Genomic DNA, 16,576 nt, shown 5'->3' with positions numbered 1-16,576 from the left:
CTAGATTACATAATCTCTAAAACTTTAGAAATTATATAATCGCCATGTCGAGCGAAGATAAATGAGATAGAACTTTACGTAAAGCGAAGGTAATCGATGTAGAACAATATATAGAACAAAGATCATACTTGAAGTACGGATGGTGATATTGAGGTGTGTGATGTTGATATCCGAGGTACAGATTGTGATGTTGAGGTTTACGACACGGTGGTGATTGAGGGTGATAAGGGTACTGTCGGCGTTGATGATGGTGATGCCGTGATGTTGGTGATGATGCTGGTAATGATGCTGGTACCGAAGATGGCGAAGTCGATGTTACTGGCGGTACTGGTCATGCTGTCGATGCTGCTGCTAATATTGGTATCCTTCGCACAATGTTTTTCCAAATCCGTTACGCGAGCGCGAAGTTTGTTAGCTTCTGGTTGTACATCGGGATGATTGACGGTTGAAGCGAGCGGATGAATAAGATTCGAAATAGGGAGTAGTATGTAATCGTGACGAGATACTCTAGGAATGAGAGAGAAAATAGTTTCTCGAACAGGTTCGCCGGTAAACGTTTCAGGTTCATCGTCAAGAGGGTAATTTGGTGGATGGAACGGATCACCTTCTTCTTGTCTCCAGTGATTTAGTATACTACGAACCCATCCCCAATTCATCCAAAATAGATGATGGGAAATTGGTTGATCCATTCCGGTGACGCTGCCTTCGGAGCTCGAATGAAAATCCATATCGGCGTAGTTGTCGGAGTCTGAGGAATTTGAACTAGATGGGGAATCCATCTCGTATAGTCGGGGAAATGAATTTTTGGCATGGAATAGATTGTAGGTGTTGGGTTTGGTACTCTTCAATACATAATTAACATATGTATATATAATACCAAAATCCCATAAATTACGGAGAATCTACGGAAGCTGTCAGGCAAAGTCTATAGTAATAGATACGCTAAGATATGAATTTTGTCTATACACTATCAATGCAGTAAGACGTGTCTAGACTTATGAATGATAAGCAGGCAATTTCCTAAGAAGATAAGCAAATGATTTCCGACTAAAATGATAAGCAAAACTTTTGACATGCAAACACGGTCGAAGTCCAGACTAATTAATGCATCCTAACAACTACTAGTTAGACACACTAATGCAAGACCTGGTTCGCTAAGACCACCGCTCTGATACCAACTGAAATGACCGCTCCTAATCCATCCGGACGAAGTCCATATCGATTATAAACGAATCACAATAGTTGATTACATTGCGAGGTACTTGACCTCTATATGATACAATTTACAAACGTTGCATTTATTCTTAAAAAGCAATCTATCATTACATCAAGAGTTGACATGTTTGCTTAACATTTCATAATATCCAAATGACCTAATATGCCATTTACTTAATAATAATCTCTAATGAACTTCAATGACTCGAATGCAACGTCTTTTGATATATGTTATGAATGGCCCCAAATAATATCCTTAATATGAGCTAATGCACAGCGGAAGACTTAATTCGTACATGAGAATAACATGCTTTAAAAAGTCAACAAAATTGTTGGTGAGTTATAGGTTTAGTTTCTATATAACAATCATAACATTTAATAAGCCACAAGATTTCATTTAAATGCGCAGGATCATTACAACTGCAAAAATCATTCATACGATGATTCGCCTGGTAACCGACCTTAACATAGAGCGCTTAAGATATCTGGCATCATACATTCCACTATTCAAATGTATGACAAGGACCCTTCGAAGTACTAAAGCATTTCCACTATTCGAAAATGGGGGTGGTTGGTGCCCGTAGATCTACCTTTAGGATTCGCGTCAATTAGTGTTTTTCACTAATTATTAGATTACCAAGCATAATAATAATAAGTACAGATATCCGGTATAACAAAACAATCGTAGAATGTAGTTTCATGAACTTGTGCTTATTTTGTAAAACATTTATAAATTTGCATGTATTCTCATCCCAAAATAATTTAGATAGTAAAAATGGGACTATAACTCACCATACTGCATTTTGTAGTAAAAATACATATAACATCACTGAACACACATAAGGTTGGCCTCGGATTCACGAACCTAATTCATTATATATTTATATATTGGTCAATATCTATTTAACAATTAAGATCAAGTCATATATATATATGGTGCCTTACGATTTTTATTAAGACTATAATATATTATCGTAGAACTTAATCACGACTATCATAAATTGTATTTCCATAAGTTCGGGATCAAGAAATGTATAGATACATGTAGGATACAAGGTAAGTTAGCTAGGATAAGGTTAGCGTCCATTTTTATTAATCAAAATCGTAGCTAAAAATAAACAAAAATATCCAATTTTGTTTTACCCAAAATTTCTTCGTTACAATTCCGTTTTGAATGATTCAACTTGCCATAGTTTTGTATCGAACCGTTATTTATTAATCTAAACAGAAAAAGAATATGTTTATAGTCGAAAATACAGCTTATGTGTCAAATACAAAAAGATAGTCATATTCGTCGTAAGAACGACATCTTGATGACTCTTTTGAAAAACATACTTCCAATTAGAGTTTAACCATGGGTTTTGGATATATTTCATATCCATATAAAATAAGATTTTTCACCAAAGGAAATCTTTTAATTCAAAGTTTAGGATAGGTTTTTAAAATCAAACCCAAAACAGCCCCCGTTGATCTATGACGGCGTATGTTCAGTTTTAAGGTGTTCTTCGTGTTTACAAGTTTTATATCCTTATGTTAGCTTGACATACTGTCATAATACATGTGTTGAGGTATTTTAAAAGTCAAGTTAGAAGGATTATGTTTGTTTGCGAACAAGCTTGAAATCATTCAAACTATGTTCTTGTTGTTAAAATTTTACAACACAAAATAAGATAGCTATATAAATATGAATTGAATAAGGTTATGAATAAGGTTACTACCTCAAGTTTCTTGGACAAAGTTACTGTAAGAGATGAGAAAAATCCTAGAACCAAAAGAATGGTGGAGTTGGATTGAAGATTGGAAGCAAACTTGTATTTTTGGAAGGATTGTTGAAGTTTTCTTGTGTGATTTTTCTTATGATGATTAAGGGTTGTTTTTGAAGCTAAATGATGGAGAAAATGCTTGGAGATGATCAAGTATGAAGTTAAGAGTATTTTGAGAGAGAAATGAGAGATTAAGGTGTAAGTTTGAAATGAGAAATGTATGTGGTATTTATAGTTGAAAATGTTAGGTAAAAATAAAATAAAATAAAATAAGTAAATCTTAAAAGTTAAAATAAGAAAAAGTAGTTTGTATTTTTTATTAAAAGTAAAATCTTAAAAGTTAAAATATGAAAAAGTAGTTTGTATTTTTATTAAAAGTAAAATCTTAAAAGTTAAAATAAGAAAAAGTAGTTTGTATTTTTATTAAAAGTAAAATCTTAAAAGTTAAAATATGAAAAAGTAGTTTGTATTTTTATTAAAAGTAAAATCTTAAAAGTTAAAATAAGAAAAAGTAGTTTGTATTTTTATTAAAAGTAAAATCTTAAAAGTTAAAATAAGAAAAAGTATTTTGTATTTTTATTAAAAGTAAATCTTAAAAGTTAAAATAAGAAAAAGTAGTTTGTATTTTTATTAAAAGTAAAATCTTAAAAGTTAAAATATGAAAAAGTAGTTTGTATTTTTATTAAAAGTAAAATCTTAAAAGTTAAAATAAGAAAAAAATAGTTTGTATTTTTATTAAAAGTAAAATCTTAAAAGTTAAAATATGAAAAAGTAGTTTGTATTTTTATTAAAAGTAAAATCTTAAAAGTTAAAATATGAAAAAGTAGTTTGTATTTTTATTAAAAGTAAAATCTTAAAAGTTAAAATAAGAAAAAGTATTTTGTATTTTTATTAAAAGTAAATCTTAAAAGTTAAAATAAGAAAAAGTATTTTGTATTTTTATTAAAAGTAAATCTTAAAAGTTAAAATAAGAAATTTGGTTTTTAGTGAAAATATCTAAGATAAGTTAAAATATATTATGTCATGAATGACATATTACACAAATAATTGAAGATTTCTATTGGTATATACCAATAGTAAATACTTCTAGAAGCTGTGTATAGTATGAGTATAATACGGGTATAAAATATATAAAGATGTTTCATGAATCATATATAATAACAAAGATGTCATTTTCCATGATAAAAGGTTGAAAATGATGTTTTCCTACTAGTATATTCCAATAGTAAATACATCTTAATACAATACATATATATTTATTTTAAGTTAGAAGTTATAACGTCGTTAAGCTTTATATATATATATATCATTTCGAAGTCCTTAAGTTAGCAGTCTCATTTTATGTATATAATCCATTGTTAATATATTTAATGAGATACTTAATTATCATATATTCAAGATAGATATAATCCATATATATCCGTATATATACATAAGTATATAATTAATACAAGTTATGATGTTCGTGAATCGTCGGACAAATGGATGGTCAATGGTTAACTGATTACATGAATATAGTTTCAAACTTTTCAAGACTCAACATTACAGATTTTGCTTATCGTGTCGGAAACATATAAAGATTAAGGTTTAAATTTGGTCGGAAATTTCCGGGTCATTACATAGGCAATTACAATCAAATGCATAAATGTCCATGATTACGCTGCGTAAGCGCATGGTTACTTGATACCCCCCACAAATATGTGGTAGGGATGCCTCAGTATGACTCTGAGATCGGACTCCGCGAGTCTGAGATGCCTTGAATACAACTACGAGTTCTGATCAGCTACTTGTTACATGATGTCACTTTAACGTGGTCTTATTTATAGTGCGCCATGACATGTTTTCACATTTCATACCGAACTGGGGGGAGTGATGGTATACTATCAGCATCCCTTCAGTTTTGTCTTTGCTACATCGCTGCTTTGTGCATCGCGGATGGTAGTGGAAGTTAGCATGCTCACATCGCTACATTGCATTAAGCGCAAGGATGTGTGGTTGTAAGTTGTGGTTAACATTGCATTAAGCGCAAGGACTTATTACACCGCGTCATCACATTACTACATGGCTTCATCGTGTATTGTGCATGACTTCACAGTTGTGATTGCGCATCGCACGAGTATATGACACGTTACTGCATGAGTTTTCGCGGATTCGCAACTCGCTTCAATGCAGGATAGTTACTATCCAGGGTAGATTATGTGATGGGTTATTTGCGGTGGCATATCTGTAACTTCGATATGACATTAATATGTCACACCGAACTTGGGGGACTTGATGATGGGCGGTACCCATCGAGCCTAGTAGTTGGGCTTGGTCCATGGGCCGCTATTAAGTCTTCCTCCAAACCCTAATTCCCTCTTATAAATAGAGGGGACATCCATCAATTAGGGACACATTCTATGCTAGGGTATTTTACCTACCACTCTCGGTAGGGTTTTTCCCTTGGCCGCCAATCGGGGTCGTCCATTGGCCGGCGGTCGGCCGTTAGCCACCCTCCCGAGATCATCATCTCGGCTAGGTTTATCACGGTAACCGGACCGGAGGTTAACGCCGCTGAACTAATAAAACCCTCCTCTATTGCACTCAAGCGTGTTTCAGTGTTTAAATCTTCAGCATCACTAAGAGAATAAAGTTACAAAAAATACAGTCAGCGATCGTAGCTATCCGAAGACTTAATTTCATGAAGCCAATATAATGTCTGTCCTTAAAAATAAAATGTACTCCCGTTGTTCCAAATTAACTGTTGCATTTGACTTTTTAAAGTCTTTCTTTCACAACTTTGACTTTAAATATTTTTTATTGTTTTATATAAGTTCTGATGAAATTTATACGAATAGACTAGTTTTCAAATGTGTTTTTCATTGGTAAACTATGCACTAATAAATATTATATATAACACAAACAAAAATATTTGAAAGTCGAAGTTGAAAAGAAAATACCTCAAAAGTCAAACTGAAACATTTATTTTGGGATTAAGGAAGTACTAAAAAATACCTGTCTTCTAACCAAGAAACACTGTACAGGTCACCTAAGCAAGTGTCGAAACCGGGTGGTGGGGGAGGGGTCATGTCCGGACAATATGTGGCCCAACTACTTTCGTTTGCATTCGATGCAGTTGTTACATAAATGTTCAGATCTTCGGGTATAAGACCTTCAAAAATACTTCCACTTTCACATGCTTCTACGTATATAACCTACGTTTTATAATACTTTAATGATTAATTTCGTCGTACGTAGTTGTTGATGGTTAGCTATAAATGAAGATTTAAATGTATCTATAAGTTCATTCCTACATACCATCTCATCATAGGTACCCATTGCATGCTTTGTTTCCAAAACATTTATGAAATCATTAGCATAAACAAAAGCTGAGGTAGGCATCCCTATCATAATTAACACCAATATCTAATGTTAGTAATGAAGTAGTATATTGATGTATAACGAGCGAAATCAGATTAATTAATTGTGGTAATCTAATACCAAGTATTCCAGGGCCGCCATGATCGGTGTAATACACAAAGATTTTATCTTGAGGTTTGCTTGATAAAACTTTCCCGCTTCCCCCTGTCACGCCTGACGCGTTTCCAAGAAGCACAGCATAGAAATTGGCTGCTGTCACAGCTTCTCCAGTGTAATCCTAAAATGGTGTATAATCAATCTGTTGTTTGATGTCTTATACTCTGTAATATACCCGGCAATTGAGACCCATACTCTCAAAATTTGGGTCAATTGGGTCAAGCTTTCGAGTCAATTGGATCTTGAGAAAAATTAGGCCTGACAATGTAATTCAAAACTTGAAAAAAGCTCCACTGGGACCCGTTTCGACCCGTTACCCATCCTGACCCATTTGGACCCATTTAAAAAATTGACCGTTTGACCCATGACCCATTTCAACCCAAAACCATTTTGACCCTTTACCCAAACCGACCCAGCTTGACCCGTTTGCCAGGTATACTTTTAAGTCATGCTAAGTGACAGCCATATTATAACAGACTTATTTGTCGTTACAGATACTTAGGTGACACAAGCCAACTTTTACTTACTATATATGCTAATGCTAATATAAGATAGGCACGTACGTAAACTGGTGACAAACTAGTTTACATACGTACCTTTGGTACACCATGGTAAACATCGGAGCCATTCGGGCTGTTAATAATGACACCAGGCCTTGGATTCATTGTGTTATTAGCAATGTCATCGTACATGAAGACGATTATGTTCTCATCATTCAAGCCACCCCTTTTTAGTATTTGATACGCATGACAAACATCAGCCTGAAATTGATACAAGCGTGAAGTTTGTGAACTTAATTATGACTTATTAGTTTACATTACATGCATACTAGTAAACAAACACTCATGATCAAGGATGTATATATATATATATATATATATTAACTTAATTATGACTTATTAGTTTACATTACATGCATACTAGTAAACAAACACTCATGATCAAGGATGTATATATATATATATATATATATATATATATATATATATATATATATATATACATATACCTGATGACGATAGTTGTAATAGCCACTTGAACCGGCTACAAGAACGGCCCATTTCGTGCTATTAGAAGGCGATTGATCATTGGTGAAAGAAAACAAACTGGAACGTGAAGCTTCGGAGAGTTGTACCACGAGCAAGGTTAGTAGTAACACGAAGAAGTGGTAAGCAGCCATGGGGATTAGAGTATGAATTGAGTGAGCTCAAAGTGTTCCATATATATACTACATCTAAATAAATGCTGGTATATTGTTTAGGAAAACTCGAACAAGAAATGTTAGCTGTCCCTAAATTTTTTAAGGTTTTCAGAGACCAAAGATTTTAATACATGCAACTGAAAACAAAACATATCATAAAAGAAAGACCGTTTCCAATGATTATTATTTGTTTCTAGTATGATGTTTTAAGTACGATTGTATCGATGTCCAAAAGGAAACAGATATCAATTGGATTTTTTCTTAAACGTGTTATTCCATTGGCGAGTAATTAATCTTGGTAATATTTAATAGGACGAGCTACTTCATTGTTGCGTAAATGCTCCGTAATATATTGTACGGCTAACAAGAAATAACAAGAGCAACATAATTTAACCTTAGTGCTCTAGCCACTTAAATATATACGAGTACATAATTTGTAAATTACCTTGCAGCTACAAGTTTTGTACATATGGAAGTACACTCATTCCTGTCGCTCCACTCCCCTACACGTCATGGAAGTCATTCTGGGTGGGGTTTTCGATACATTACCGTCCCATTTGCAACCTTGTAAAAATAGTGTTTTCTTTTTAAATTAAAGTAGGGTGTGCTAGACTAGAATTATAGCGCACTAATTTAAATCCTAAAAATCGTTATAAAGACTTGCCTAAAAAGAAAATTTTGAAAGGCAAAGGGCACCTCACTTAAATACCGCTCAACCATTTGGTAAGACTCTTCAGAATATTGTTTTCACTAAACACTATTCTAAGCATAGTCCAATGATACAGTTCAAGGCTTCAAATATGACATTGTAACATTCCTAAGACCACCCCGAATCATCGTAAATTTGCTCACATATTAGACTATCACATAAGCGCCAGTTTGAAAATTATATGTACAAAGTGAATGTGAAAAACTTTCTTCCTCAAATGTGTAATAATCAGAAAGTGGATCGTGAAAAAGTGATTGGATCATGGAACAGTGAGGGCAGATGAGGACATAGATGATGTCATTGGTAACAGGGGATCCAATTCTTTGTGCAGTAGAGGATGAAGCGAATGCAAAGGATACAACATATAAAGGATTGGACTCTCATTCACGGCATGGCCAAAAGCAGCCCCAAGGACTTTCAGAAGATATTCTCATACGGAGCACAAGGGATGTGTCGAGTACAAGCGCCATTGGGACACCTCTAACCACTACTATAAACTTTATAGAAGCCAAAATAGGTTCACAATAACTCGTTTTTGAGCATTACTTGGTAATGTTATGGCAGTCTATCTACAATATAAGGACGAGAATTGAACTTTACTTCATAGTTGATACCGAAATCTCACTAATCATGTAAGATGTAGCATACTTGATTGCATGAGATGACTGTTTGGACGTGATCTCAAGGATAAAAGCACAACATAATCAAAACAGACGCAAAAACCATGTATTCCTATGATTCACCAAAACCACAGCCAATTAACGTGTTCTTTACCAAACATATCCAAGCAAAAAAAATGTTACAAGTAAAACAGATTATCGCATCTGCACAATTCCTGCACTGATCAGCTTCTGAATCTTGTTCATCACAGATGGATTCTTCATGTGATCCTGCGCAGCCTTGGGGTTCTCTTGAAGATCCTTCAAAACCTGTCAAACCAAAAAAACGTCAACACATTTTCCAATATATTAATAGTCCGATACCAATTTCTAACCCATAACTAAAAATACAAAATATACCTGAGCCATAACAGGATCTGTAAGAATATTCTGAATTTCTGGATCCTGCATAGCCTTCGCCTGCAAAAAAAAAAAAAGAAAAAAAAAAAAAAAATGGTTATAAAGACTAGAGAATATTATGTTTGCTACCTTAAAAAATTATGTATTTCATAAAAACAAACCTGTCTCTCCTTCAACTCGTCAGGTGTCAAATCTCCACGGCTGGCTCGGTTAATTTGTTGCACACAGCTGAAATGACATGCAAACAAGTTAAGCATAAAACAAAGATGAATCAAGATATATCTGAAAAAACAGGCCACAGATTATTTATACATACGTGTCCTTTATCGTTAAGAAATATACAGTGTATATATATATAACTCAAATCGACCACTTTTAAAAGTAAACAGGATATAGTTTGTGGGGGTACCTCCTGACACCCTCTAGCAACTCTGGGTTTTGAGGATCGTGTTTCAATCCCTCTTGATACGTCTCCAAGGCTTTGTCAAACTCTTTCATGAAAAACTGGATGGCACCTTTTCTGGTGTACCCCTTCGAGAATTTTGGATCAATTTCTATGCACTTTTCGGCATCTTTTAGACCTTCTGGCATTGCACCGAGTTTTGTGTAGCAAGCAGCTCTATTACTGTATGCCTATTAAGCAGACCACAACCAACACAAATAATAAAATGGTCATATAACAAAGATACACAAAAGGTTCTTTTATAAGTCATCAAAGGGACTCTATTTTGATCGCTTACACAAATTTTGAAACAATATGCAATTGATCAGGAAAAAACTATTAAGTACGTGTGTGTTTGGTATAGGGATATGCAACGGCGAACCCGGATAATGGTAGAACAAAAAATTTGAAGCTAGACTCACTTCATAATTTACAAAGTTTATTTCATAGTTAAGGTGCACCTTCAAAAAATGATTAATAACACCCTTAAAGAAGCAATAATATTTCACTAATTTTACAATAAGTTGAGTGGTAACAACTATCAACTGCTAGGTACAACGTACGTCCACAGCTGAGGGTTTATAGGAATGAGAACAGAAATGATCCAACGTGTTTGGTGTAAATGAAGGGGTTTCAAATTAGGGTTTCAATCCCTCAAAATGGAGGCTCTTGTAAACCCACAATGGGAGATGGGTTCAATTCCTAAGTCTATTACCATCAAGCCTATACCAATCGTGATTCACGAGTTCAAATCAAACACCTACTAATCTGAAAATGACACTCTAAATGAAATTTAGAGTTTAAGCCACACAAAAAACAAGCACTATATAAAACCGGTCAAAAGAAACAAATACCTTTGGGTCTTTGGGATTTCTTCTCAAAGCTTCGGTGTAGTGCCTAATAGCATCTGGGTATTTCTGCTCTTTGAAGTATTCATTTCCTGAGAAACATTTGTAAATTTAAACACCATGAACATGCAAGGACAAGGTGATATTATATGTGTAGGAAATTAGACGTGTAAGATGACAAGGTGAATAGCAGGTTGGGTGATCTCAAACATGTAGAGATAAAATCTGGTGCTATTTGACATAGCTTAAATTAGCCCTGTTAGGTAGCGTCGATCTAGAAAACATGGTTGCAAAGTCTGATGTGACGGTTTGTTGACTAGTCCATCCCGTTTCGCCCAAAAATGTCTAGCCTTGTTCTAGTGTAAACAAATATCCCAAGCTCATTTAAAAAACTAGCTATAATATACACCTACTTATATAGTAGGTAATAAAGATACTATAATCAAGAAAACATTACAAAAATCCTATCCTATACATTATTTAAACTAACACCAAGCCATCTTATTCTTTTATCATTCATTTTAAAAACGTATGCGTAAAATATTTAAGGTTATAATATTTATAACTGATTTATTTTTATTAAAAACTCAAACGTTGGTCAACGACAGTCTCGACGCCATCTCAAAGTCAAGACGGACTCTTTTCAATCTTGCTAGAAATACCCTACGGGCAACCAATTTTTGAAAAAATCCACAACTTAAGACCAACTTGAGCACTAAAATCAACGAGTAATAATGCACTGAAAATCACTACTGATTAATATAAGTGCATGACACATTACGTTTTAAGCTGTTCCATGCTTTGCCAACTAACCCATTTTGTATCAACCCCTTCCTAAGTCACTACTGATTAATATGAGTGCATGACACATTACGTTTTAAGCTTTTCCATGCTTTGCCAACTAACCCATTTTGTATCAACCCCTTCCTAAGTAAGCAGGTCAAAATTACCACCTACAGTAATAATATGCTAACCTTTCTCACGCTCTTTTTCGGCAAGTTCAGGGTCATAGTACTCTTGTTGCTCCAGTTCCTTCTTTGCTCTTTCTGCATCATTTAGCTTCTTCAAGGTATCTGGGTTGCGATGCTCCGTAAGGGCTTTTTGGAAGGTCTCAATTGCAGGTTCGTAGTCTTTGGATGTTTTAGCCATCTTAACCAAAGCAGTTCCTTTTCTAGTCAGAGCCCTGGCAACCATCTTATAGTCTGACCGAAGCTCCCTTCCCCTCTCCACAGCTTTTTCACAATCTTTTATGCATTCATCATACTGCAAAAAACAGAAAGTTACTACTGAATAACTACCAAGCGATGTATAATCACATTTATAGCAAAAGCCAATGTAAATCACATTTTATTAAAGACAGATGGAAAATGTCACAAAAAGAATAGAACAAAGAAACAGCAATGCCTATTATTTTATACATAAGGTCAACGAACATATAAAGTTGTAAGGAGTAGTAAACAGAAAGTACGGAATCAGCCATAGGAAAGAAGATTTGATGTACCAAACCAAAAAACAAATCTGTGCACCACAAACTACCGCGTATAATCAGAAAAGATAACACGTATGACGTAACCATTACTGAAAAAAAAATTGGATCATCAGAAAAAGGCTCCTTTTTAACTAATAGTAAATAGTAAATTCCATCCCATACTACCGTATTTGCACACTACCAGATGTATCACAAAGGTCCCAATGTTTACATCATTTAATTGATAACAAATTATACCATGAAGCCAAATCAACACACACACATATAACACATACAAATAAAATAAAAGCAAATAACAAATAAAAATTAAGAAAAGTTATACCTTAGCCATCTCCAAGTATACAGCAGCCCTATTCGTAAGAAACGAAATATCACAATCATCCAATTCAATAGCTTTAGTATAGTGTTCAATAGCAGTATCAAAATCCTTCTTCTTATAAGCAGCATTACCGGCCTCTTTCTCCTTTTGCGCCTGCGCTTTCCTCTCCTTAACCTCCCTCTCCTCATCATCCATCAGCTCCGGTTCAGGCTCCGGTTCAGGCTCCCGCTTCTTCTCCTTCACCGGCTCAGCTTCATATGCCGGCCGTTTCCGCTCTTTCGGAGGCGAATCCGGCATCTCCACATCATCTCCAAAACCACTACCACTAGGACTTTGCATCTTCACATTCAACAGCACACTCAACGCTTGCATCACTCTCTGATCCTTCAAATACAAATTCAAATTGCTAGGGTTTCGTTGTAAATCCATCATCATGTTTACAAAATCCGGTTGTTGCATAAACATCCGTGTAGACGGGTCAGCAGTCAACTTAGCCAACATATCCGGTCCAAACGCATCACCAAATAGATTATTAGCCGGTCCACCACGTGCCGAATCACGTGACCTAGATGCAGCAGCTGCTGATTGAGCATCAGTTAATCCAGATTTCAATGTTTCATTGTTAGGATCAACTTCTAGACCTTTTTTATAAGCTGAAACGGCGTCGTCGTATTGACGTAAGCCGTGATGAGCCGCGCCGAGCCGAGAGTAGCCTTTTGACCAATCAGGTTTCAGATCGACGGTTTTTTTGGCGTCAGTTAATGCTTCAGAAAATTGATTTAACGAAGCGTACGCAGCTGATCTATTGGAGTATAAAACATGGTTTGTTGGTGCGAGATTGATTGCGTCAGTGAAGTGACGGATGGCGTCGGTGTAATCACCGGCGGAGAACGCTGCGTTACCTTTTGCTTTCGCTTCGTCGGCCATCGGATAATGTTGCCGGCAGTTGATGACTGTAAATTTGTTGTAATTTTGTATAGTCGATGAGATAGAAGTCGATTTGGGCGATTGGAGATATAATAAGAAATTAGGGTTTTATATACTAACGAGAGCTTTCGTTTGTAAGATTCTAGAGAGTTCTGGCCACCATCATTAGATTAGATTAAATTATAATTAAAATTAGAATTAGAAAGTAATTACTCCGTATTATTTATGGAAAATAATATAAAAAATTAAAATTACTAAACAAGAATTGATTAACTACTCCGTACTTGAAAAACATTATTGGGTACTTGTTGGATTTTAAAGAGTGGATCGGTTCTACTTGTTATCTTTTTTTTTTTTCTTTTTTTTTTTAAATAACGATTACTATTAAAGTTAGGATCCTTCGTCAATAAATAAAAGCAAAAACCGATACAACGAAACCAAACAAAAATATGGCTCGCGAAAAGAAAATAAGGTAGAATGAAAAGTCAACATAGACCTAGCTAACTCTAAACAAGCCACAATGGAAACACAACACCAATCACAAACCAATCACAAAAGAGAAACCTAGCAAACGTGCCAACCCACAAACGATCGAACAAAATAAAAGCATACGAGTCAAATAATAATAAGCAACGAAAATAGAAACCAAATAAGCTGGATTAGCGGGCATGGAAGCACTCTTTTGATTTCTTTCGTCCGACCTTGTCGTTATCCCATCGATCTTATCAATACGACGACATTTGCCTTGCCGATTTGGAAAAGACAAGGTCAAAACATCCGATGACTTATCGCTAATAAGAACACCCATTTGTTGGGAAATCAAGCCTTGATCTGCCAAATCTTGAAAAAAACCTACACGATTAGAGCCCGAAGATCCCGCCTCGTACTTTTCACAAATCGAAGGAACAACCGTTGAAGACTTTATTTTATTCTTGCCTCTTTTAGAACGTAATTTTAAAGATTTGGTCACAGGATGTACAGAGGCGTCTTTGGACATAGGCAAGATAGACAATCGCCTAGGGCCCAAAAAGTTTGAAGGGTCCAAAATTTTATTTAAAGTTGTAATATTGTTATTTTAAATAGTTAAATGCATTGTAAGTATATACAAATTGATAAATTTAAGTATTATCTTTTTATATGTATTAAAAAATTAAACGTGTGTGAGGGTCCATTTTTGTTTTCGCCTAGAGCCTTTGAATTGCTGAGACGGCCCTGTGGATGTACAACCACCTCATCAACAGGAGTTGACTTATCACAAGCAACACCCATAACAAAAACATCTTCATGAGTTGGCTTATCACTAACCATACCAACATCTTCCATGACCACAACAGGAACATCGTCTTCATCCATAACCGGTGCTGAATTTAAATTAAAATGAGCCACCTTATCTAAATCAATAGTGCCCGAATCAGTAACTAAAGTCGTTGCAGGTACCTCAATAACTAAAGGCATTGCAACTACTTGTTATCTAAGGATCTGTTGTATGTTTTTATGATTTACTAACAAAAAGAAAATCAGTACTACGAGTTTTATTTTTTGAAAAAAAAAATTAATTAAAAGAGGAATTTTTATTAAAAAATTAAAAGAATCTAATTCAATAAACAAACGGAAGTTGATCCTCACACACCACTTTTTATTCCATTTAATTTACTATTATACCTTTAATTATACTTAGAATAATAAAATAATATAAGTTCAACTCTCTAGAAATATAACTGTGAATTCATGAGACAAAATTGTAGATGGATCAAAAAGTGACATGTGAGAATCATCACTCATAACAAAAGGACCTAAACCACCCCAAAACTATCCAACCGAGCACCACACCTCACCCTAACAATCAACTAAAAGACACCACCACTCCTATAGTCAATTACCCGCTCATTACCCGCTAGTTATCCGTCATTACCCGTAATGAACCATAGGCACGGATTAGTTACCCGCCTTAGTTACCTGCACTCACCATGAATTTAACGGAAGTAGATATGTTAGTTATAGCAATTGTGTGTCCCAATGACTTTTTATTGTTTGGACTTGATGTTTTATTGTTTGTACATTGTATATTAATAGGAGTATTGTTTTAGCCATTATAGGGAGTGTTTAGTTATGAGTTAGTTATAGAATATTGGTGTTGATGTGGCGCTGATGTGAAAGGTTAAGAGGATGAATAGTTTAGTTATGACAGGGAGTGACTTAACAAAACAAACTACACGTCAAATAAGGAAATACCTAACCAAAGAAAATCCAAGAAAATGAACCTGGCCAAATTCTAACCCAAAGACAATGCACCGAATCTCGGAAACCACAAGCTAGCTTGAGGTACCTGCAACGCCATCAAGCTTATTTTATGAAAAAGTCGTGGTTCTTCGCTGCTAAAGAAGCTTTCTTGCTCTTGGAGCCGTGTTTAAAAAACTTAACTTCTGCTTGAAAGGTTAAGGGACATCAGAAGACACGTTAATCTCTTCTTCTACAATCCGACACGCCTTATGAGCAGCTCGAACATTGATCCTAAACTCATCACAACATGAGCAATCCCTGCCCGAACCCAAGCCCGATAAATGAGCATCACCAACATCCGAAAGGGAAGCATCGACAACAGGGACATTAATATCCAAACTACCCCGGTCAATTGCGATCCATAAAGCCCACTCGAAGACCCTAAAGAAGTTTGGTGCCTAGAGAGTCGAGAGCTTCTTGAATCGAGCTTCTTGATCCATGAAGCCAACTCGAAGACCTAAAGAAATTTTGTGCACTCCTTACCGGGGTCTGGGGAGAACCGACATGTTAGAAGTAGCCACCATCTCAATCTAAATGCCGTCATCGTGGATTTGATCAAGGGAATTCAAATCTGAAACCTCTTCAACCCACACGGCTCGTTAGCCGAACCCACCTTAACAGCTTCCAGAAAACCAAGAATATGATCCACAAGCAACAAAACCAAGAATACGATCCACATTCGTTTTCATCGAACACACCAAACGAACCAAGTTGCTTTAATCCAACCAAAGTGTTGGCCACATCCCTCGCCACATCAAGTAAACGAACCCAAAAATAGATCATAGTAGATCATAGATAATGTAAATTTTATTTTAGTATTTAAAATTGAAATGTGCACAAATTATGAA

At 35.2% G+C, this 16,576-nt stretch overlaps 2 protein-coding genes across 3 annotated transcripts in view; both read right to left on the bottom strand.

The window, feature by feature from the left end:
• Positions 1-7,674, bottom strand: part of LOC139839681 (vacuolar-processing enzyme beta-isozyme-like) — a 31,327-nt gene extending 23,653 nt beyond the window's left edge. Inside the window, exons 1-5 of the mRNA XM_071829814.1 lie at positions 7,504-7,674; positions 7,091-7,255; positions 6,459-6,615; positions 6,276-6,361; positions 5,973-6,172 (exon numbers count right to left, since the gene is read on the bottom strand). Of these exons, the coding sequence (XP_071685915.1) occupies positions 5,973-6,172; positions 6,276-6,361; positions 6,459-6,615; positions 7,091-7,255; positions 7,504-7,674 (779 nt within the window). The remainder of the gene's footprint in view (positions 1-5,972; positions 6,173-6,275; positions 6,362-6,458; positions 6,616-7,090; positions 7,256-7,503) is intronic.
• Positions 1-13,548, bottom strand: part of LOC139839680 (hsp70-Hsp90 organizing protein 3-like) — a 39,458-nt gene extending 25,910 nt beyond the window's left edge. The window contains exons 1-7 of one of the 2 annotated variants that reach the window (XR_011757025.1): positions 12,525-13,548; positions 11,688-11,976; positions 10,720-10,805; positions 9,833-10,056; positions 9,585-9,651; positions 9,424-9,483; positions 9,152-9,333 (exon numbers count right to left, since the gene is read on the bottom strand). Coding sequence is in view for 1 of the 2 variants with exons in the window: in XM_071829813.1 (XP_071685914.1) it covers positions 9,220-9,333; positions 9,424-9,483; positions 9,585-9,651; positions 9,833-10,056; positions 10,720-10,805; positions 11,688-11,976; positions 12,525-13,448 (1,764 nt within the window). In the remaining variant the exon portion in view is untranslated. Of the gene's footprint in view, positions 1-9,143; positions 9,334-9,423; positions 9,484-9,584; positions 9,652-9,832; positions 10,057-10,719; positions 10,806-11,687; positions 11,977-12,524 lie in introns of those variants that run through there. The other variant, XM_071829813.1, reaches the window with a different exon arrangement.
• Between the last annotated feature and the right edge of the window lie 3,028 nt (positions 13,549-16,576).

The sequence above is a fragment of the Rutidosis leptorrhynchoides genome, chromosome 4 (genome assembly GCF_046630445.1).
Source record: "Rutidosis leptorrhynchoides isolate AG116_Rl617_1_P2 chromosome 4, CSIRO_AGI_Rlap_v1, whole genome shotgun sequence".
Taxonomy (NCBI): Eukaryota; Viridiplantae; Streptophyta; class Magnoliopsida; order Asterales; family Asteraceae; genus Rutidosis; species Rutidosis leptorrhynchoides.
This window is presented reverse-complemented; position numbering and strand designations above follow the sequence as displayed.